The sequence below is a fragment of the Dunckerocampus dactyliophorus genome, chromosome 10 (genome assembly GCF_027744805.1).
Source record: "Dunckerocampus dactyliophorus isolate RoL2022-P2 chromosome 10, RoL_Ddac_1.1, whole genome shotgun sequence".
Classification (NCBI taxonomy): domain Eukaryota; kingdom Metazoa; phylum Chordata; class Actinopteri; order Syngnathiformes; family Syngnathidae; genus Dunckerocampus; species Dunckerocampus dactyliophorus.
Genome location: NC_072828.1, coordinates 25,675,089 through 25,697,712, shown reverse-complemented (window position 1 = coordinate 25,697,712; position 22,624 = coordinate 25,675,089). Strand labels below are relative to the sequence as shown.

At 40.4% G+C, this 22,624-nt stretch overlaps 1 protein-coding gene across 1 annotated transcript in view; it reads right to left on the bottom strand.

Moving 5' to 3' along the window:
• kdm4b (lysine (K)-specific demethylase 4B) overlaps positions 1-22,514 on the bottom strand; it is a 31,370-nt gene extending 8,856 nt beyond the window's left edge. The window contains exons 1-15 of the mRNA XM_054789846.1: positions 22,383-22,514; positions 19,768-20,170; positions 18,640-18,815; positions 16,751-16,865; positions 15,579-15,772; positions 13,081-13,130; positions 11,071-11,174; positions 8,828-8,965; positions 3,440-3,636; positions 3,086-3,333; positions 2,767-2,987; positions 2,506-2,626; positions 1,580-1,740; positions 449-653; positions 23-99 (exon numbers count right to left, since the gene is read on the bottom strand). Coding sequence (XP_054645821.1) covers positions 23-99; positions 449-653; positions 1,580-1,740; positions 2,506-2,626; positions 2,767-2,987; positions 3,086-3,333; positions 3,440-3,636; positions 8,828-8,965; positions 11,071-11,174; positions 13,081-13,130; positions 15,579-15,772; positions 16,751-16,865; positions 18,640-18,815; positions 19,768-20,142 — 2,382 coding nt within the window. The 5' untranslated portion in view covers positions 20,143-20,170; positions 22,383-22,514. The remainder of the gene's footprint in view (positions 1-22; positions 100-448; positions 654-1,579; positions 1,741-2,505; positions 2,627-2,766; positions 2,988-3,085; positions 3,334-3,439; positions 3,637-8,827; positions 8,966-11,070; positions 11,175-13,080; positions 13,131-15,578; positions 15,773-16,750; positions 16,866-18,639; positions 18,816-19,767; positions 20,171-22,382) is intronic.
• Positions 22,515-22,624: the final 110 nt, after the last annotated feature.

Below are 22,624 nucleotides of genomic sequence, written 5' to 3'. Positions count from 1 at the left end.
TTGGGTTTGGGGTATCGCTTACCACCGTCCAGGCACCTGCCACACATCTGGAGCATGTCCATGGTACTTTGACTGAGTCCGGATTGACACCATAGCAACCTGTCAAACAGAGGAGTAATGTGACTCAGAATTCAATCATGAAGTTGTCTCTGTAGTCATTAAATAAATACTGTTTTGTTTATCAAGTAGCTAGGCCATTTATTCTTGCTACCACAGTGTTATGGCATCACATGTACAACTGTTCCAACTGCCTACTACAGTAATTTGGCCATGATGACTGATGCCCTTTGACATTGTGTCTTTTAGCCAGTACAATTGACATCTGTGTTGCTCTTTAGAGGAGGTGTTGTGCAAACGAACAATCCCAAGACAAGTTGTCACAGCTAATCTGAAAATCCACTGTGGTAAAAACTACCAATCTGTCTTTTCTTCAGGTTTTAATACTTACTTGCATGAACTTGCATGTTGCACGAGGAGCAACATATCAACACACTGGTTCCATCCTCTCCAATGTAATGGCTCGTGGGAGGAGGCTCAGTGCTGCCGGCCCTAACGCTAAAGCACATCTCTGGGACGATTGGACGAGTTCGATTTCCGTGACGGGGGACAAACGTCCGCTGGCAATCATTTGCATTGAGGGGTTCGTGGGTTGGCTGAAAAGGCAGCAGGAGAGAAGACAAATGTGATGTACCACACTGATTGGTTTGCAATATTAGGTCTTTTTTTGGGGGGGGGGGGGGGGGGGGGGTTATCAAAATATTGTCTCTAAAGGTCAAATGGGACAGGTAACTTATTTTAGCAATGAAATGTTTTACTCCAAATGAGATTAAATAAGTCCATTTACGATACAGTCGTCCCTCGCCACATTGCGCTTCACTTTATCACGGTTCTTGCAAATATATTCATTAAAAATGTGTGTTTTACAGTTGACTGTGGCCTAATTTTAGTCAAAAACATGCATATTCAAGCAAATTGTGAATATTAAATTAAGGCATTTTCAAGCATAAAAATTGCTAAATGAACCAAAATACAAATGTTAGGCATTCAGAAGACGGGACACAAGACTGGACTTATTAACTTGTTATGTATTATTATTTATTATGTATCAATAATACATAATAATAATAACACAGATCACTTCAATTTCAATAACTGCACTTATTAACTTCTTATGTATTATTTATTATGTATCAATAACACATAATAAATACTAATAATACATAAGAAGTTAATTAGTCCAGTTATTGAAATTGAAGTGATCTGTTACGTATTTATTCTTGTTGTATGTTCTTATTTTTCTTAATTCTCCTATTTTTCTTTGTTTGTTTTTATTTTTAAGTGATTACATTTATTAGGACACTTTTGCAGAGCTGCTGCAAATGTGAGTTTCTCTTGGAGTACCTATCTATTTATCTATCTCAAGGGGTGTTATTTCATGTCTTCGTATAAAGTTTAAATGTATTTAGAAGGTCAACAGGTTTTCTAGGCTCCAAGTACAAAAATATTACATTTTACAAAAACTGTAAAAGCTAAGAGCAGTGTTACTTCATATATGGACTCCTGCAGGGTGTGCTAGTACCTTTGTGTAGGGACAAAAGAGGGAGCAGACTGCACAGTATGGCTTGAGTACTGCCACGGCAGCATTGAAGGCCTTCTCAGCCAGGAAGTTGGGAGAGCGATTCTGCCACAGGTGCTCCTGTTTCTTCATGCTGCTTTCCAGTGCCACGGGTGAGGTAAGCTCTGCGGGTGATAAATAATACATTTAATTTAAACATTCAGAATATGAAGTTATTAGTTATGAAAATATACATGTAAATACATGTAGTGTATTTTTTATTTGATTTTTTTTTAATAGTAGAGGGTCAAAAATCTTGTCACCCATCTCTCTTCAGCAAGAGAACCATTTTGTTGGCGAGTATGGGACAGCCCTTGAAATATAATTGGCTGACGGACACAAATAGCACAGGGTTCTCAAAGGGCTCTCAAAGGTTGAGAATCAATTTTGCAGTGAATCCCCCCAAAGCAAGTGATCCGGACAATTTGTTAAACCCGAACAGGACACAGGAAGATATCACCAGGCTTCCATTTAACTCTCCTTTTTCCTTGCACCATCATCCTCACGTTCACCTCGTCCTGCATCCACCCTTTCTAAAGGACAAGCCTCCAAGAGACTTTAAAAGCAGGTAATTGGAAGTCATGATCCCAAGATCAATAATTGCCAGTCAGGAGATCAAAAAAAAAAACACATAGAATTCATTTTCCCCACATGGAGCTTTAGCCTAGTTTGTCTTTTTCTCTGGATCAATAATGAAAACATTTTCTCTTCAGTTCAAATCGGTAGTGGCTGGAACAACGAGCAGAAGAAAAATTACAGAAGCAAAAAAGATAAAAAAAAATAACACGAAAGAACGAAATGTATGTGGATTAGTAGGAATTAGTGACACATAATCGTTACTCCCTTTAACAATAACAGTGAGCTAATGAATGAGAAAAAGGACAAGATACCTGTACCACCCATTGGATCCTGCTTGACCACAGACAAAGGAGACCGAATGGGTGGCTTGGTGAGGGGGTGACGTCGACTCTTCTTAACTTCTGTCGGCATCTTCAGCTTGGTGTAGCTAGCCTGACACACAAACAGTTGTTCCCAATGTGACAAACAATACTGTTACATCGTAATATACTACAATGTACATATAGACAAGGACCTGTGATGAACCTAACCACTGCATTCATTAGGTTGTAAAACACCAAGGTGCAACTTACTTCCAGTTTGTTGTCTGCTGGGATGTCTACTGCTTTTTGGACTGCAGGACTCTCCTCAGTGGGATTTGACGAGGCGGACTTTGAATTCTTAATGGCAGATGCAGCAAATTGTTCAAATACTTCTTGAAATCCCATGATGGGAATGTCATGTTTTGTCTGCATCTCAGTTTCTGGATCCTCTGACATGTTGTCATTCAGGTTTTGTGGATGAGTCTCAAGTTCTGGCAAAGATAAAAAAAAAAACAAAAAAAAACAGTTCAGTTGAATTAGTTTGTTAAAATCTACATAAAAAAAGGTTCAAACTGTAAACAATGCTTACGCTGTGGCGCTGAAGTCGCAGCTGCTCTTGAAGCAGCTTCTGCATCCTGCATTTCTTTAAGCTGCATGGCCTCAAGGGTCATCATGGCCTCTCTGGCGAGACGCTCCTCTCGTTCTTGCCTGCGCTGGGCTTCTCGCTCCTCCACTTGACGTTGGTATTCAACAGCATTCAACTCAATGCCCTCCTCCGCCAGTACCTTCACCTCCTCCAACTTCAGACGGCGGAACTGTTTCATTTTCTGCATGGCCCTTTGACAGTGATTAAAAGAAAGCCATGTAAATAACATTTATTCCCTGCGCAAAAATAAATGAATAAATAAAAATAACAATTTTTAAATTAAGACATATGGCTCACTTCCGCAAGAGGTTGGCTCTGAATGTGACACGATGCTGTCTCCAGCGCTCCAGTTCCGGGCTGCTAAGCTCGGTGATCTTACAGTGGTCCAGCATGATGATGTCTTTTCCCTGTTTCCACATGTCATAGCGATCCGGCTGGAGGCAGCGCACAAAAACATCCATAGAAATCTTCACCATATCCTTACGGCAGGTACACTAGAGGGGGGGAAAAAACACAATACATATGAAAAAGGACCGTAGGTTTAGACAGTGGAACTCGCTTCACAAGTGCTGCCCGTCATGGTTGGGTATTGCAATGGGGGCGCTTGTGTTCAAACGTACTATATCCCACCTTCTTCCTGCTCAGCGCATGCAAGTCACACCCCATCTCACACGCAGGAAAAAGTGATGTGAGCTTCCCTGCGACTGCGTGTACATGTATGTGCGCACACACAAAGGTGTGCCAATGTGCCTGTGCTCGAGCCGTGAATGAGCGACAGCGCCACTTCCCCTTTTCGGACAATAAATCTCATTCAGTTTAACTCAAAATTGTGAAGGACATAGACTTTTTTTTTTCATCACTGTACACAAAGAACAGTACAGGTAGTGAGCTAAATCCAAGTGTTGAATAACAATAGCTACAAGATGTAAGAAAAGCAGTCAAATGACAGAGAAGTGAATGGGAGAGAAAAAGGAGAGAGATTAAACCCAGATGGGGGATGAGAGCTGAGTGAAAATATTTTGTTTCCTGGCTTGCTGAATTCAATTCAAGTTGTATCATTCCCTGACCTGCATGGATGGCCATGTGTTCAATTACTGAAAACACAGAAGCCTACTCTCCCCCAGCAAAACAATATTCAACCTACATTGCATTTGGACACCACTTGACTGACAAGCATTAAAATAAGGTGTCTGGTAGATGCTGATAGAACAGTATGTGGTGAGGCAGTGAGAGGCAAATAAACATATGCTTCCTTCATTTAGTAAAAAAATAGGAACATTCAAATTCAAAAGCTTTCTGATCCCCTACATAAACATGTCAGTCTCACACATTGCCATTTATCACAGCCTCTAGGCAACTTTTTTTGATATTTTGGTTTAACAAAATCATAACACGCACTGGAAATCCTCTGCAAGAGAAGACAATTACTGGACATTATAGAATATCCTTGGTGTGTGCATGTGAACGTAATTACAATATGTCACAAAAGTGACAACAGTGAAGAAACAACAATGTACAGCTTGTATAATGGTGTGAATTTGCTGTCACCGCAAAATACATCAACACATAACCATTAATGTGTCAACCGCTGGCAACAAAAGTGAATATACCCCATGTTAAACTGCACAAATTGGGCCCCATTAGCCATTTTTTCCATCCCTGGGGTCATGTGACTTGTGAGTCTTACAAGGTCTTTGGGGAGGTGGTGTGTTTAATTTAGGATTATTGCTCTCACACTTGCCGCAAGGTGGCCTAGTGGTTAGCATGTTGGCCACACAGTCAGGAGATCTGGAAGATTGGGTTCGTATCTCCATTTGGGGAGTTTGTATGTTCTCCCCGTGCATGGGTTTTCTCCAGGTACTCCCTCCCACATTCCAAAATAGGGAGGTTAGGTTAATTGGGTAGACTCTAGGTATGAATATGAGTGTGAATGGTTAATTGTCTATATGTGCCCTGTGATTGGCTGCCGACCAGTCCAGGGTGTACCCCACCTCTCGCCATAGTTAGCTGGGATAGGCTCCAGCATACCCTCGTGACCCTGATGAGGACAAGCGGCATAGAAAATGAATGTTCTCACACTCCCTCATACTGGTCACAGGAAGTTCAACATGGCACCTCACGATAAAGAACTCTTTGGCTACATTCAAACTGCAGGGCATGATGCCCAATTTTTTATGTAGTTGTTCACATTACTAAATAAAATGCGGCTCGTTAATACGCAACAGTACAACGTCACACAAATTTCCTGTGTTTCCAGAAGTTTATGGATTGCTGCCAGTGTGTGCTCTCGCTAACACTGCAATTCCCTGAATTTTGTGCAACAGGTGTCAATATTTTCTTAACCAAATGATTCCGCATAGCAGATTAAGAAGAAAGAGGGCAAGAAATTTGGCTATGGCAGTTACTTCGTTACACGTTCCGAGGAGCGTGTGGGTGGCATGAGTGGTGGACAATACCAAGAACCACTTCACTGACACTGGTTTAATATAAAAATATAATAAAAAATAATTTTCGGATGACAAGAACTTTTGCCTACATTGATGAGTGCCTTTATCCTAGTCTCGCACAGTAAACCTCACCTTTTGATGATGGCTATTTGTGACCTGACGGTCCAGACTGCAGTAAATCACATCGAATTTATATTTACATATAAGGCCTAAGTTGCATTTGAAGAAAAAAATCATCTGAATTGTGCTGTTAACACTGACATGGAAGAAAGTCGGATAAAATTGACGTGCAGTGTGAACGTAGCCTTTGAGGATGTGAGAGAGAAAAAAAAAAGAGACTACATAAGGATGTTCTAGACTATAAGAAGATAGCTTTTGTGAGATACTGCAGTTCTTTGTTTTCACAGCGTGTGAACCAGACAAAGCAGTTTGTTAAAAGATAAACAGCAAAGATACCAAATGGATACAAATGAGAAGCAGACAGACAGTAACATTTCCAGGGAGTGAAATGAAAAAGAAAAAAAAAAAGTTTTCCACAAGACAATATGGTTCACTGGAGATGGTTTCAATGAAAGTTTGAATTCAGAAACTGCAAATGAAAATAGCTTGGAGTCACATTTGTAATGTTCAGAATTCTATGTGGCAAAGGCAGCCTTTGGCCTGTAACGTGGTTTATGAGCCTCCGCAGTGTGATTTTGATGATGACTATTACGCATTTCACCTTTCCCATAATGAGAGAATGAGAAGCAAAGTCACAAGTTCCTGATGTGACGGTGAAAGTCTATGTATCGGAGCGCTTAGGTGACAACCAATGCATTTGGCTAATCATCTGACAGATTAAACATTCTCTGTTAACTTTATTTCAAAGTCGGTGTTGCTTTTCTGTTTTCTCACTGCCTGATGCGGTGTTATTTTGTCACGACAATCAATGTGTCCAAATGACATCTATTGGGAAGGAAGATAGTGAAGTGATGCAATCTGGAAAAAGTGGATTATGACAGCAGCTCGTTAATTTCATCACCAATGCGTGTAAGAGGCAAACAAAGTTCAGAAACTGCTAAAAAGTAATGCTGCTTTGCGGGCAGGGTTATGGTGTGGCTTTTACTGGAAAATGCAAACATGTCATTCCAATCACACTTGCGGACAATTTTGAGTTTCTAATGAACCAAATATACATGTTTTTGGAATGTGGATGAAGCCGGAGGAAACCCACACGCAGGGAGAACATGCACCAGAACACTCCGTCTTCTGACTGTGAGGCCAACATGCTAACCACCGGGACACCATGTGGCCCTACAACAGGGGCGTCAAACTCGTTTTCACCGTGGGCCACATCGCAGTTATGGTTATCCTCAGGAGGGCCACTTTTTATGATTATATTTTAGAAATTCGTTAATTATTTATTATTGTATTAATTTATTTATTTTATAATCATGATATGTGTTTGATTAATATTAATGACAACAAACATCAGGGTGTCAAATAATTCTAAGGTTTAAGATTCTTGACAGAGCTAATATGTCCTTAGTGCTCCTTTTCTCTCTTTTTTGCACATTTTACATAAATAAAAAAGGCAACTTTTTGTTGCATATGTCAAGTATGGCATCAATAACATTTATTTACCATGCACAGCCTCTATTTTTGTGGACAGTGTCAGGACCGTGTGCGTAAGCTTTGGCTTTCATTTTCCACAAATGATGGGTTTTTCTTTTGTTGTGCTTTGAAATAACAGACTCAGTTCCTCATAAAATAATAATGCACCCAATATTTTGATGGTGTTAATGCCATCATTACGTGAAATATTTTTAAACTATCCGTCTGGAATTACAGCAATTCATTTTCGACATAACTTCATCCCCGTTTTGAGTATTTGTGTCCTTTAAATTAAACAGATTTTGCTAAGCTTATACTGTATTCACCTAAAATGTGGTATCAAATGGGGAAAAATGTAGACATATGCTCACTAACAATGATATCCACAAAAATGATACTTGATATCCAACTACTTTTTTTTTTTTTACGTTCCGCCACATTGCGGCCCGTTCCACTGTCGCTGTTGATAGCGGACGGTACTTGTTGCCAATTGCTCATCTTCCTTCTGTTCATCATGACACTGCTGTGTCCTCCAAATATTTTTACAGGCCTCCAGCTCTCCAACTAAGATCTCCACCTCAGCTTCGGTGAAGTTACACTTCTTTGTCTTTGGCTTCTCAGCAGCCAAGATTCAGAAGAACCGAGAAAAATGCAATCAAGGATCATCAAATATGGACGCCGCATTCATGAGCCACTTTGCATTGAAATTGAAGGCGTGGAGAGGGCGTGATGTGGGGTGGAGTTGCGTACGCATGTTTGGACAGCAGGTGAAGCACAAATTCCGTGAAACTGTGCTTACGGCACATTTTTAGGTCTGAATATTTTTGTCCCTACGCACATTTTGGGTTTCTGGCATACGCAGACCTTCAATCAGATTTCCACGCGCAGTTTTTTAAGTGAGGCCCCAGGTCAGCTTTTTTTCCTCCACATACAGGTAACATTTTGGGAAAAATATCCCGATTCACAGTGAAGACTGAATGTGACACAATTATTGGAATGATAGCAGATTAAAAAAAAAAAACATGTTCTCTTTGAGACACATCTGCATTTGTCAACTTAATTAGATAGTTTACAAGTTTGCAACAAGTGTGGCAAAGATGTTCCTCTTGGAAGAGGGCATTGTACTGCAGTCAATTCTTAAAAGTGGCCATATAGGTAAAGTAGAAAGGTCAAAAAATGGGGGAAGAGTGACTCCTGCAAAATGGCACCTCATAAATCTGATATGCAGCCGAGAAGAGGGAAAGATGGGGAAGTGTGAACGTGAGCATTGTTCAATTCCATGCCCAACCGCAAACAGAAAATCAATGGAAGGCTGCAAGGTTATGATTAGTGTAGGGAACAGATGGTGTGTGGCAGGGTACTTCACACTGATTTGAAATTATTGTGAGATTCAATTCATTCATCCCGTCAGAGAAGCAAAAGTAAGGTGATGTTCTCAAGTTATTGCAATGCAGTTGAATCAAACATGCACAAATAACTGGGATAACAGAATACTTGTCGGTTGGTGCAGTTGCCATGCAAAACTTTCCATTAAGATACAAAACTGTATTCATCACACCAGCCATCAATAGAAGCAGCAAAGGCACAGCTGTACAATATCTACAAGTATGTTAACTAGACGACTACATTCAGAAGACCATCTTACCTGAGTAGCCATTTTGCCGTAGTCCACCCAGCGCAGCGTGGCAAAGTTTGTGGATTCTGCACAGTTGAAGCCATGATTGAAGCCGGCGTGGTAGCCATAAGGAAAGGTTATCATGAATTCCCCTTCATTCTGAGTTACCTGTTGAAATAAGAGCAATGCATTAAATTCAATCAGTTGCCATTTACTAGTACCAGGGGTGTCACGATACATTATACTTTTAAGAAAGCGACAATGACAAAATATAGGACTGAACAAAGACTTTTATTCAACCAAGTCCCAAAACAATGCAGGTGCAGTTTGAAATATTTTATAACCTTTCATGCCTGACCTAAGCATGATGCTTTTAACTAGTGAACTTCTTTGCACAAATTGAAACTAAAACTAAACTAACAAAACTAGACAAGTTAAAATAATGACAGCAGTTGTAGCTACTACTGCTAATCATTTATGTTGACAAGTAGTTATGTAAAGACACAGACACAGATTGCAGTAGATTTACTTAATGTTTACTCAAAAAGAACTGGTTCCCATGATGCTTAGAGTACGGAACCAGGAACTAGTGAATTTTCAAAATAGACAACATCAGGTTTTGATAGAAGTCATATGCAACCATCATGTTTTGATCTGGCAAATATGAAATAACTTTGATCAAATGCAATTACTGCAGGTTCTGCTTGAACATTAACGCCGCAGCAGATGCTGAACTTTGATGAAAAAAAGCAGCCACACGTTGCGAGCAAACGAGTGATGCTGGGACCACGAGTGCAGGTTGGATTGCAAGGTTTATAGTGTGCGCAAAGCACTTAATGTGCAGTTCCGATCCTGCCTGGCACACTGCCATTTCCATATTACGTGTATTATCATTTACAGTAGCGATGCCATGACTCAGTCTGATAGACTTCTGGCCGCTGTCTTCCCGCAAGACAGCTGTTCTCTTAAACAAGAAATATTGTCATGTTTTAATCTCTCGAGATCTTGTGACACCCCTACCATTCAGTCAGGTACAATTTTGAAAAACATTAATTAGCATGATAAAAGAAAGCAGTGTCTGCTTGTAAACAAGTACATTTGGCGCTATGGATTTGGCCATCGCTCATGAACACATTATAACGGGACTGTGAATGTAGCTTGTCGTTACAACTCCGTACAGTAGATGGCATCGTAACGCTGCTTTTTAAAACCATAGCAGGAGGGATCAGTGTTGCCAACTCGGAGACTTTTGTCACAATATTCTGCGAATCTGTTTTTCCAAAGCGGATAGTGACAAATCTTGCACATTTTTCTTGCCTTATTGGACACTTTTGGAGACTAACATGTTTTGCTCTTCTCAACGAGCAGCTGGTGGTCCAAGCAGTCCCATCTAAAAGCACTCAAACCGTTTGCATGTGACTTAAAAACGTAAAATGAAGTTCAGTTGTGTTTCTAAACATATTTGGTCTGCTTTTCATGTTTTTTCTGACTTTTTATCTCGCACAGCGTCCATAAAAATGACATGCACACGTCATGGCCAATTATGCAAATTCGATGGCAAACTAAACCGTAAAAACTTTCCCCACATTTCTAGTATGACCTGAAGTAACTCTGCCTCGCATGGCCGGAGATGTCTTCCCATGAGTAAAATGTTCAGATTACTTTCCGTTATGCTTGAAGACATACTTTTTCTAATACCTTGCCCCAAAACACAGGTCGTATAAAAGTGATCATCATCTCTGTGATGTCTGGATATAGGCAATCAAGAGACGCATCAAGCTAGACAAGGTGACAGGTATGAGAGGTGAAACCACGGTAGAGGATGAAAATTTGAAATAACTTTCCAAACTAGAGACAATGATTCCCCATATCAAAACACACCTTCCTGCATTTGCCAGATAGCAAGAAAGTTCTATTTTGAAGCACTGATGCAACATACTGTAGGCGCATCACCAGTGACATCTTCAATGCTGTAATGATGCCCTAAGAGGGCAAGTGTGAGAACATCGGAAGACACACCATCTGAAAAAGCGGAACTTTCTTTTCTACTCACTGCGAGTGTGCGTATGTGTGCGTAGGTCAATATCCTGTGATATGATGGTAATTTAAGACAAAGCATTGAACTAGGAGTCGGAGGAAGTGTACCAAGAACCTGGGGATGGGTGTAAACTTATGGACTGCCGTCTGACAGGAGAAATTGCTCAGAAAACTCCAACAAAGAACGTGATAAATATGATGAACGTCGGTATTAAGTTTTGGATGTTGCTGCTCACCCTGTCAAAGGGAATGCCGTATTTCTTCAGGATGGATGGTGATATCAAAGTCATCTTGTGGCGAAGGAAAGCATCACACCCTTGGGAACTACCTGGGAAGAAGCCTGCAAGGGGAACACAAATAATCTGATGAAGCCATAATAACAAGATTCCCAGCAGCCATATTTAACAATTTTACAATGGAGGGTCATATTTCAAAGTGCTTATGGAAATTAAAGTGAGATATTGTGTCGCTTGCTATCCCATGCCCCTACCCAGTAAAACTTTGACCCGACAGTGACCAACAAATAATGAATCTGTTGTTGTTTTTTCTTTGTTATAACATACAAAATAAGATCAGGAAAAAAGCCTTGAATACTTCTTGGAGATGGTGAAGGTGAATAACAAGCTGACCGCCCGACTATTGAACCCAATTAAAATACCACCAGTTCTCTGTTGGGCAATGTTAACCTCAACCATTGTGTCGATTTAAGCTTGGAAATGAAGTTCATACATCTATCCCTGCACACATGCTCCCCATTTCCACCGACTGCATCCAAAAACGACACCATAAGCGAACAAGCAATAACTGAATGCAGGCACGAGGGAAGGAGGAGGAGATAAGACCAACGACTGCCATTCATTGTGGCAAAAGTCGAAAGAAGGGTTTGCAAGTAACGAGACCATTGTCACGGCCCCATTAGGCATTCCTACGACACTCATAACTGTCTTTTTAGGGCCTCGTAAACAGTTTGACAGCCAGCACTGACGATGGCTTTTAATAGGTCAGTGGGTGCTTGTTAAATAATGTTAGTGCTCCTTTCCTCCCACTTTGCACACTCACTGCCAGCTGCTGAGAAAGCGGAAGGCAGCAATTGGCCTCTGCCTGAAGGCTCACTGCCAATATCAAGACAGCTAAAGTCACTATGTGTACAGTCGTGCCTCCTGCAGTACTTCCCGATTTATAAATTAATATATTTTGGAAAAACCGTGATGGAGTGAAGCAGCGAAATTTGAAGCGCAAAGTGGCGAGCGATGACTGTAGTGCATTCCCTGTTGCCTCATTTCAGCAGGTAACAATTAAACTTACTACATTATTATGCCCATCCCTAATAATAATCCATGAAATTCACAAGGAAGATTGAAGAGGCCGACTTGCTAGAACAGGTGGTGGAAAAGTTAACCCATTCATGTGAATGAGACACGTTTTGATATGCACCACCTGCATTGTTTGCGCACAGCTTGCGGTGCGCTCACGGAAATTATGCGTGCCACATATTTTGAACATTTCTCTTGTACTGGCACGCAGCCCTGCACATACATCCACACATACTTCACACCTGTTCAGGCCCAGTTTAGTCACTGGCACACAAAAATTGCGTTCCACTGCGGGCACAAAATGCGTGCAAGTGTAAACAAGGCTACGGGCTTCTTCTGCGACTGAACCATCACCACAGTGATGACGTGCTGCTCTGCTTTTATCTTTATACACGGGACTGCACACACTAAATCAGGGGTGTCAAACTCGTGCCATGGAGGGCCGAGACACTGCAGGTTTTCTTTCCAGCCAGTCACTAAAGCAGGTGATTTTAATGATCAACACCTTCAGTTTGAGGGAAGGAGCTCATCAATTAAATCACCTGCTGAAGAAACTGGTTGGAGAGAAAACCTGCAGCGTCTCGGCCCCTGCAGGGCACAAGTTTGACACATGTGCACTAAATGCTTCAAGCTGCTTTGCTGCCACAAACTGTTTCAGCACAGCCCTATAACTACGTAGTATAAAATGGAGGAATCTAACTTATTCCTCTACCCAAATAATTTTTTTTGTCTTACATCTAAAAAACAATGGCTCACATTGCCGTGACAGTGACACATTAGCGATAGCCATGTATTTTTTAACATGTTAAGTGTTTTAGTACCTTGAAAATGAGCTACACAGTTGAAAGGCACACGCTCCTTTACTTGACATGCATTTCTGAATGAAGTTAATGACAATGAAGTTCTAAAAATCAAGCATCATTGGTGTCTCACCTTGTGCCAGTCTCTCAAGCCTCTTGCCATGCTCTGGCGGGACAGCATACCTGCAGAGAAAGGAGACAAAAATCAGCACTGGCTGCTCAAGGACTGCACTGGACTTTCATATATGTGAAGTAAGTTTGTTACACAAGTTACAGAAATATTGTCTATTTGTCTTTCAACGCTTCAGAAAATGCAATTTGAGAACCAAAAGCAATCTAAAGTCTAAACATCCAAACACGATGGTTGTTTGGCATGGGGTGGAAAGTAAAGTGTAAAATAAGACAGAGAGAACAAAGATGAAAGTGAGTGGCAACAACACTGACAGAAGGATAATGAGGCATCGGGAGGGGGATCAAAATTATTTGAAAAGCTTATTTCAGTCAGAGGTGGTGAGACACGGCGGCACACTGCCATCTGTAGGCCGACGTGTAGAGCGACAGATAGGTTTCCTACCCTTCACTGGTTTATTGACATATGCATTTGAGACTAAATCCGATGACAAAAAGGCCTTTGTGGTCATTTTCTACATGATGATGTCATTTTTGGACACCATATCAAATACAATGACACTTATCACTCAGTGTGACGATGAAAAAGAAATCTTGAGCTGTTTCAATCAAATCCTGCACTGGTCCATTTGCGTCAGTCAGCATATATGCTGCAAAACATATATGCTTCTATATTACTGGGAACCATATCGGGATCACTATGTACTAGCAAGATGCGCAAGGAGGTCTGAAACAGAGTCTGCTTTGATTGCAGTGTAACTTCATTCAAACTTGCCCTGTAGAAATAAAGGATAACAAAGCCTCCATCTCAAACATCATACAGATTAATTTTCCTTGTGTGCCCCACCCCACACCAAAAGCACTGCTGCCATGGCAACTGTGACCCTGAGGCAAAGACAGAAACCAGAGTACGACGACGCACCGTACACGGCTTGAACTTTTACACCTCTCCGAGGAAAGCTTGTTCCTCTGTGTGACTGTGGCTGTTTTAGAGAGTGAAGTTAGGGGTCGTGACAGAATGAAATGTGGCACAGTATATTGATTGTGTGCGCTTTACTTCCCCAGTGGAGATGCATTCGAACATATGTGCTCCCAATTTAGTGATCTTCACCTCAGGAGAATGTTGCACTCAACACACTGGAGAAAATTGTTTCATTTATGAAAAATGCTGGACTGGCTTGGGTATCTCTCACAGCAAACAGAAAGGTCAGACACTGGAGGATGGTGAGAAAATTACTTGTCTAGCAACTACTGTACTATCTGTGCCAACAACACTAATCAGAATTGGAAAAAAATACAACTGCACTACTGAGACTATTGTGAGATGTCAATAAATTAGGAAGCATGTTTTAAAATTAGGTAAGCATGTTCAGATGCTTCAGAACACACCACACATCCTTTTATATAAACAGAATATTTTCAGAGTTACAGCATAGAAAACCTGTTTAGAACCTTCTAAATACAGGTTTTAATATTCTTACAGCCCTCTGGACATGAAATAACATCCATATAGTCACCTCTACACTTTGCCGACAAAGTAGATATAATCAGAGAAAATAAGCCATTTAAGACAAATAAAACTCATGCTCGTGTTCCAAATGTGTGGAGGACAGTAGTCAGTTTTAGGCCCATGCTATTATTACGATTGTTATGTTATTACTATTGTTATTATTATTGTGTTTGTTGTTGAATGCCAAAGAAAGATTCTGATTATTATGTTATTATGTTATCAGCCTCACCTAGAAAATGAGTGAATGTTATTGTGCCTGTCGTGAGATAATTCAAACCAGCAATGAAGTCTAGCGCTGGCAGGTTTCACCAAACATTAAAGTAACATTGCCCAGTGACGAGTGCAGAATATTACATATCAATTTTAGTTCATTTAGCCATCTTAAATATTCGCTTTTTTTTTTTTTTTTTTTACTAATAAGCTGTATTTAACCACGAAACAGCATAATTTATTAATACGGTAAATATATTTTTGAAAAACTGTGACAGAGTTAAGACGGCAAAATGTAACCATGATGTGGTGACAAACAATACTACCTTATTACTGTGGCAATCCACATGTATTCCAAGAGTCATTTGCCGCGTTTTAACGCCTCTATATAATATGCTATCCAACACTTTGAAGGCTTAATTGTCACATTTTTGTGACCAAATAATATACAATAACTTGGCATTTATTAAATGTTCTAAAGCAAAAAGGGCAGACTAAAAATAAAAAAAAACAATAACCCACACAGTATCTAAACATATTCAGTAAATATTTTCAGGCAAACAAAGCTTCGAGCTCAAGCATGAACAGTTTTGGCCATCAAGGCACTGAGCTCAAGTTTAACATAACTGATTATCCAGCCATCCGTTTTCTATGCCGCTAATCCTAATTAGGGTCGCGGGGGCATGCTGGTGCCTATCCCAGGTGACTTCGGGCGAGAGGCGGGGTACACCCTGGGCTGGTCACAACTGATTATCATTTATTAAATAAAGACAGAGACTGACCAAGACTTGGACTGCCCGAAATGCAGGTAGTTAATGCTGTAGAGATCCATGTCCTCAGTGTGCCAGGCAAAGGTGGTCTTCCACATGCCGAAATACAGATAGGGAGTGTTGACACCCTCGATGACGATTCCACACTCCTGCTCCACCATATCGAGCAGTGTGTTCAGATGGCCAATGTTCCACTCTTGAATGTTCTGAAACGGGACAGAACGTATGTTTCACAGTTTCAAAGAAAGAGACTGAACATGCTTTTAATTGTCTTCCAAGTCTATTAGCAGTTCCGCCACCGGATGGTGCTAAAACCTTTACTCTACCACACCATTTATAGGAGAACACTTGTCAATAATGTCATCCTGTCATTTCCATTTTCTTAACTGAAAAATTTAGATAAAAAATTGATTATTACCGGCCCCTTTGGGAGTGTAAATGTCATGCAGGTGAGCAAAGTATTGAGCTACATCATTACCAATTATAAGTCTGTGATAAAAAACAATTTTTAAGAAGTGTTCAATGTGATATTTGGTTTACTTACTTGTGTTCTTACTCAATTACTCAACATAAACTAATATAACATAATAGATTTGGAATATTGTTTAGATTAGGGATGTACCTTCCGATGCAATCCCAACACCTGAATGTAGAGACAGAACTGTTAACATCATACATAACTACCAGGTCGCTACATTATCATTATCATAAGAGGTTGTAATAATCTCTTTTCTACAGGCAAGTGTGATATTTCAGCGTCCCGGGAGTTTTGTGTGGTGTGACTGTTTTGTGTGGCCGTGAACGTGGTCACAGAGGCAGTTATGTTTGCTGACACTCTTTTGACTGAGTTTGCTGACAACACTAAAGCACAGACATGGCTCATGGATCGGAAATCTCCACAAGTGGTATCCGAAATTTCCGACATGAATTACACTGGCATCTGATCCTAGTTAGATGTCCAATCATTCATGATAGTATCATTGTACTTAACTTTGAATGGTAATAATATTAACTCTGCAAATGATACACTTACAAGCCGTTTGCCGGGGAAAAAAAAAAAACATTACATTGAACACTCCGAGCAACACCTATATACAAAAACCCAGATAAGCAGGTATTGAGATTCTACTTCAGGAACTGAGCCCGCACATTATGTGTGCCAGAATCACACACCCTACACTCACCTCATCATAGATAGATCCACTAACATCTGCGCCATAAATGGGCGACACAAAAGTCAGGTTCTTCCAGTACTTCCTCTCTAGGTCATCAAAGTCTTTGTGGCGAGGTGTGCAGTACCTGAAATGGGACAAAAGCATTATAAGACAGTGGGTCGACAAGTAACCCTCAAACTAATCACGTCAACCACAAATTTAAGTGTGCATTTTAAATGTTCATCTGCTCTGTTCACCCTTCCATTGCCTTGGGGGAGTATGGAACGCAACTCATTTAGCATACAAAGTAAACAGGATCCACATGAGACACAATTATGGTAATTACATGTTGCAATTTACTTCACTTACTTCAGAAGCAACATACTGCTTACAAACACAAATAAATAAAAGCAACAGAAGAAATATATATAAAGCATATGACTGCACGATATCAATGATATGCAATAAAAACACTTTCAGTCTAAATATTGACAATGACGAGCTGCAGTGTGTCGCCATTGTAATGTAGCATCCCGACATCGACAGAGTCTGATGCTCGTTTTAAATTTTATTGCCAACCTTAATGCCGCAACAGCAGTGCTCAGTTGCAACACGGTATTCTTAAATTGGCACACACGTTCCTCTGTTGCTCTCCAAAGTTCACACCGGCAACAACCTCAATGACGGCGAGGTGCATTCACCAACACCAGTATTCGGAACAGCAACATACAGCACAATCCGGTTGCTACAGTAATAAGTAAACATGGCTGAAAGCGACCACATTTGCTGCCTTCTGCACTGTTGTGCGCTTTGTACTGGCTATGACATTGACATGGCGTTACATTACATTGTTGGAAAGAAACTTTTAAAGTTTAAATATTTGAAGTATTTAAGAGTGAGTCTTATACTGGAATCATCTTTATTCCAAGAATGAATTGCTTTAATTGAAAATATGTTTAAAAATATGTGTAAAAATTGTTTTTTAAAAGACAAAATGTGTACACCACCAAATGTTGCAGGATATTTGGTGCAGTATGTTTCTATTTGAAGTATCCGTACAATACACTTGGAGAATTGTCTTTATTTAAAATAGCTATGCCTAATACTTAATATTTCCCTAGCATGTGTTCCTATGTTAAAAAGACACTTGTTTTTCCTGTTCTCTGCATCTTGGGTGTCTTTTTAGAACCAAGGACTCAAACTAGCTGGTTGTAGTGCCTTTTTTGGAAGTTTGGCTTTCCTTAAGGTTATATTATATATGTTATATTATCTTTATGATAGTTAACACAAGAGGCTGCAATGTGTATCACAGTATAGATTTTAGATCATATTGCCCATCCCTAATACAGTATTTATATAATTATTCTCTTGCAAGAAGCATAATGTGCATCATCTGTGATTGCAGTTGAACTTGTGTGTCACAGGTGTTGCTCTTTGTTGGTGTCACAATGGCTTACATGACCCCCTGTAAGTAAGACTGTAACATGTCATCTCTAGAGAAAGAAATTTTTCTAGGCCGGGAGCCATTTGCGGGCTGTAACTAAGTCATTCTAAAAGTACAATTATTTAAAAAAAAACAACAAAAAAGCACCAAAAGATGGGGAAAAAAGGGTAAGGTCATGACAAAAGTTGAAACATTAATGCTAATAACACAAAGCTGACATGCAGGCTGTTTTTGTCTTAAAATATACATAACTTCTTAGCATATTGGATTGATTTGACCCTTTTACGAAATGGAAAATATCGAAATGTCCCCCTGCTTCCCTTGATTTTTCACGATGTAGCCCTCGGTGGAAAATGTTATTGAAATTTAAATTGATATCTACCCAATCCCCTTTCTAACATGGTAGTAAATGTCATTCACACCCAACAATATTACAAGTTGGTTTCGAGGTCATATGGACAGGGAGCAGACTTACTTTTTACTGTTGGCCAGCTTGCGGTACTCGCTCACAGTCATGGACTTCTTCTGGATGTTGTACTGCGTAAAAAGGCCTGACTGACCAGTCACCACTTGCATGATGGGAGCTGGGATCACCATGTCCTCGATGGTGTCGTAGCATTTTCGTGGCTTCCACCCCTCCGGTGGAATCACCTAGGCAGGGGACACTCGTATTTAATATTTTACATTCTCATACTGTCAGAGAAACTCTTTCACAAAGAAGTAAAATTAAAAAAACACACATACACAATCAAGATCATCATAAATGATCACAATGTATATAAACAGCAATGGTGTGCCACAAATATGATGATCTAATGTTTTGCAATGACCGTCTTGATGACAGAGATGGTTACAAGGTATACTGTACAGAGATTAAAAGCAGCGTAATGATGACTGGCTGTTGTATTAAAATCATGGGCTTTGGTATTCATGCAAACCAAGTCATTCCATCAGAAATGGTACGCAATCTTGGCTGCCAGTTACTTACCACTGCATATGGCTCATGCCCACTCAGCTGTTACTATTAATTACTGTTGTCAACACAGAAAGTGATCATACATACATACTGTACATACATCCTACGCCTTCACCGCTTCATCACCCCAGTGTGGACAGGCGGGGTCCGCAGCACGTGCCAAAAAATGCCTGCAATTACTGTGGCTGGCTGCTGGCCTGTGCTGGATCACCACCACCCCCCTTTTCCTCTCCCCCGGTGCAAGTCTTTCAGTTCTTATGTTGTAAAGTGTGCTTATCTGTGCCTATGTTGCTGGGGTTTTTTGCCAGTCCCATGCTGTGCTCCCCCGTAGGACCATAGTTTGAAGGGGTTTTTTTCTCCTCCCCTCTCCTCTTCTTCTTCCCTTTCCTCTCCCCCTTTTGTCGCCCACTCATCCTGTCCTATCTACCCGCAGTCATATTGTATGGCATGTTGTATATGTACCGACGGGTGATTGCACAATTTCACTTGTACCTCTGTATAAGTGACGAATATAGGCCATTCTGATTCTGATACTCTAAATAAAACCTAATGTGTACCAATGGGAAAACCCTGTGTGCAAAATATACAAAAGACCACAACAAGCTTATGTGCACGTGTTATCCTCACCTTGGCCAGGCCAGCACGATGAGCTCCTTGACTCTCCATGTAGACAACATATTTGGCAAAGTCTTTAAATTCCTCCATGGTGGGACGAAAGGTCATGATCTTGCAGTTGGGGTTCTTCGTGCAGGACAGTGACGGTGGTGGCGGAAGAGCGGCCTGGGGCAGCTCGGAACCGGGAACAAGGCCATTGGCCACATCCGGGCCTGGAGGCGGAACCAGTGTGGCGATCGGCACGGGACCGGGATCCGAGGTCATTGCTGTGTCAGGTTTTGTTACCAACACGGGGACCTGAGTGGGAATCGGATCTTGGGAAGCAGGGGGTGAGGGTAGAACAGGCTGAGAAGGCCGCATCATGTCCATGAGTATGTCAGTCGCCATTGGGGAGACTTCAGGGTTGCAGGTATACCTGCGGAGGAAAAAGGGGACACGCAATACTCAGATGTCAGCATCTCTAAGTAGATGCGTGCGTTACTTAGTCTTTCAGTCTTTCAATATGTTTTGACTAATAGACCATAGTATACCATGAAACAGTGATAATTTATTTATCAGTTTCTGAAAAACAGTGATATAGTGAGGGAGCGATAATCGGACAGCAATATTGAGAGGGATGACTGTATATGGCGCACGCATGCACATCTTCACTGCACGAAATGAAACCCACACCCGTCAATAACTTCAAGTTCTGTTGTTAAATGATCTTTAAAAACATGAGATAGGCCGAATGTAAATTTCCAAAAACCAAAAAGCTCAGTTTTACCCATCCACACACGATCATGGAGTTTGGGGCCATGTCCACGCAAATACGGATATTTTCGCAAATCTGCCCATCTCCGGTGTCAGGTGCGTCTTTTTTTTTTTTTTTTGGCCCCAGGGCACATTATAAAAATATAATATAACAAAAAAAACTTAAAAAAAAAACAAAACAGCAAAAATTGAAAAATCTGCAGTAATTTTGCAAGAACCTAAAAAAGAAAGAACCTAAGAAACCTAACCTAACCTAACCTGAGAAAAGGCTAGAATTTTACAAGAATAACACCATAATAGTAGGAGGAAAACATTTAAAAAATGTTTTGAAGTTGCAATATTAGAAACAAACAAAACAATAGATGTTGTAATTTTTTTTAAATTACGTCACGTTATGTTACCAGAATCGTGTCAACATAACAGGGGAATAAAGCCAAAATTACAAGAACAAAGTTGAAATAGAAAATTGAAATAAAACAGCAGAAAAAAAGAGCTTTAATTTTACTGGAATGAAGTCAAAATATTTCAAGAAAAATGTCATATACTCTTCAATCTTGAATATACCAACAAGAAACAACGTGGCAATTTTACGAGAACATGATATTTAAAAAATAAAACCTTTTTAAAAAAAATTAATTAAAAAAAGTCTGAATATTATCATAAATAAACAACAAAATAAGGTTGTAATTTCTGGAGAATTAGGTTGGGGAAAGAAAGTTATATTGTGGGATCTGTGCAATATTTGAAAGATCGGGGGTACATTCAATGTTCTCGTGCGGGCTGTCTTTAATGTTATCTGTGGACGATGCCGCAGAACCAATAAAAACCGAGCTGCGGGCCGCACTTTGGACACCTCTGTAAAGGGGCATTCTGGTGAAGTTTTAAAAAATGTGAGCAGCGCAACAGTGCTGCAGCCATTTGTTACAGCCAAACTAGGAAAAGGAACATCTCTCAAAGAACAAAACACAAGACATTGGAGACGGACTACAACAGATACTTCCCTTAGCTACGAAAATAATGTCTAGAACGTCACTTATTAGCACCTATCGTTTGCGGGGATTCCCTTACTAATCAAATCAAATTATCCGTATACAACAAATATAACAACAGGCATGCAATAAGCAAATTATATACATTGGTTGACAGCAAATATAGCGTTGAGTGTGCCTCCAGTTTCTGGGCGTGTGTGACAAATGACAGGTGAACTACATATGAATACTTAAGTGCAATATTACTTGTTTTCAGTACCATACGTTACTTTCAAACACAAACGTATCATGAAACTTCCTTGCAAAGGAGCGATGACTTATTCAAAAGGAGCTCAATGTCTGTTTGTTTTTTAACCAAAACAAATAGGGGCCTGTAACGAACCCTTTAAATTGTAACAGGGCCTGAAAGTGATTACGTTACCGTAGCAAGTTACCTCCTTTTGCGGAGTGGTGCGATGCTTACACGTTGGTGCTGCAAAAGTCATCTACTATTTAATTCACATTTTGATTACACTGCTATTAGATGTTACTTATGTCAGCTGCTAACCGCGACGTTAGCCGTGGAGAACTGACATTAAGTAGTGCTAGCATGTTATCCAAGACAAGAGCGAACGATTAACCCAAGCGTCTCTTATTTTTTTCAACGTTTACTTCAAACGCACAATTTATGTCGATAAGGATTGTTGCCTTGCATGTGCGCAAAGATAGCAATGATATTAAATGACATTTGACCGTACCCTTAGCTTACACAGGCTAGCGTCTGTTTAGCTATGCCGTAACTGCAGTTAAAGGAAAAAAACAAAACACCCCGACTATTACATACGGATTACTTGAGATTGAAGTGTTTGTAAATAAATATGATGGCTCCATTTATGGAAAGTTTACCTCCTGCGGCGTCTTGTGGTCTATTTCCGTATTTCTCAGTCGATTTGATGTCGTTTTCTTGCAAATTCGGTGGATCGATCTTCCTCTAGCTTTAGCAAGCTAAGGCTATTTGGTGTCACGCCCACCCCGGAATCCACGTTTTAGGATTGGCTCGATGACGTTCGTGACGGTGCGCTTCTCACAAAGCCAACGATATGATTGGGTCATTGTTTTAATAGACAGATAATCCAACCAATAAAATC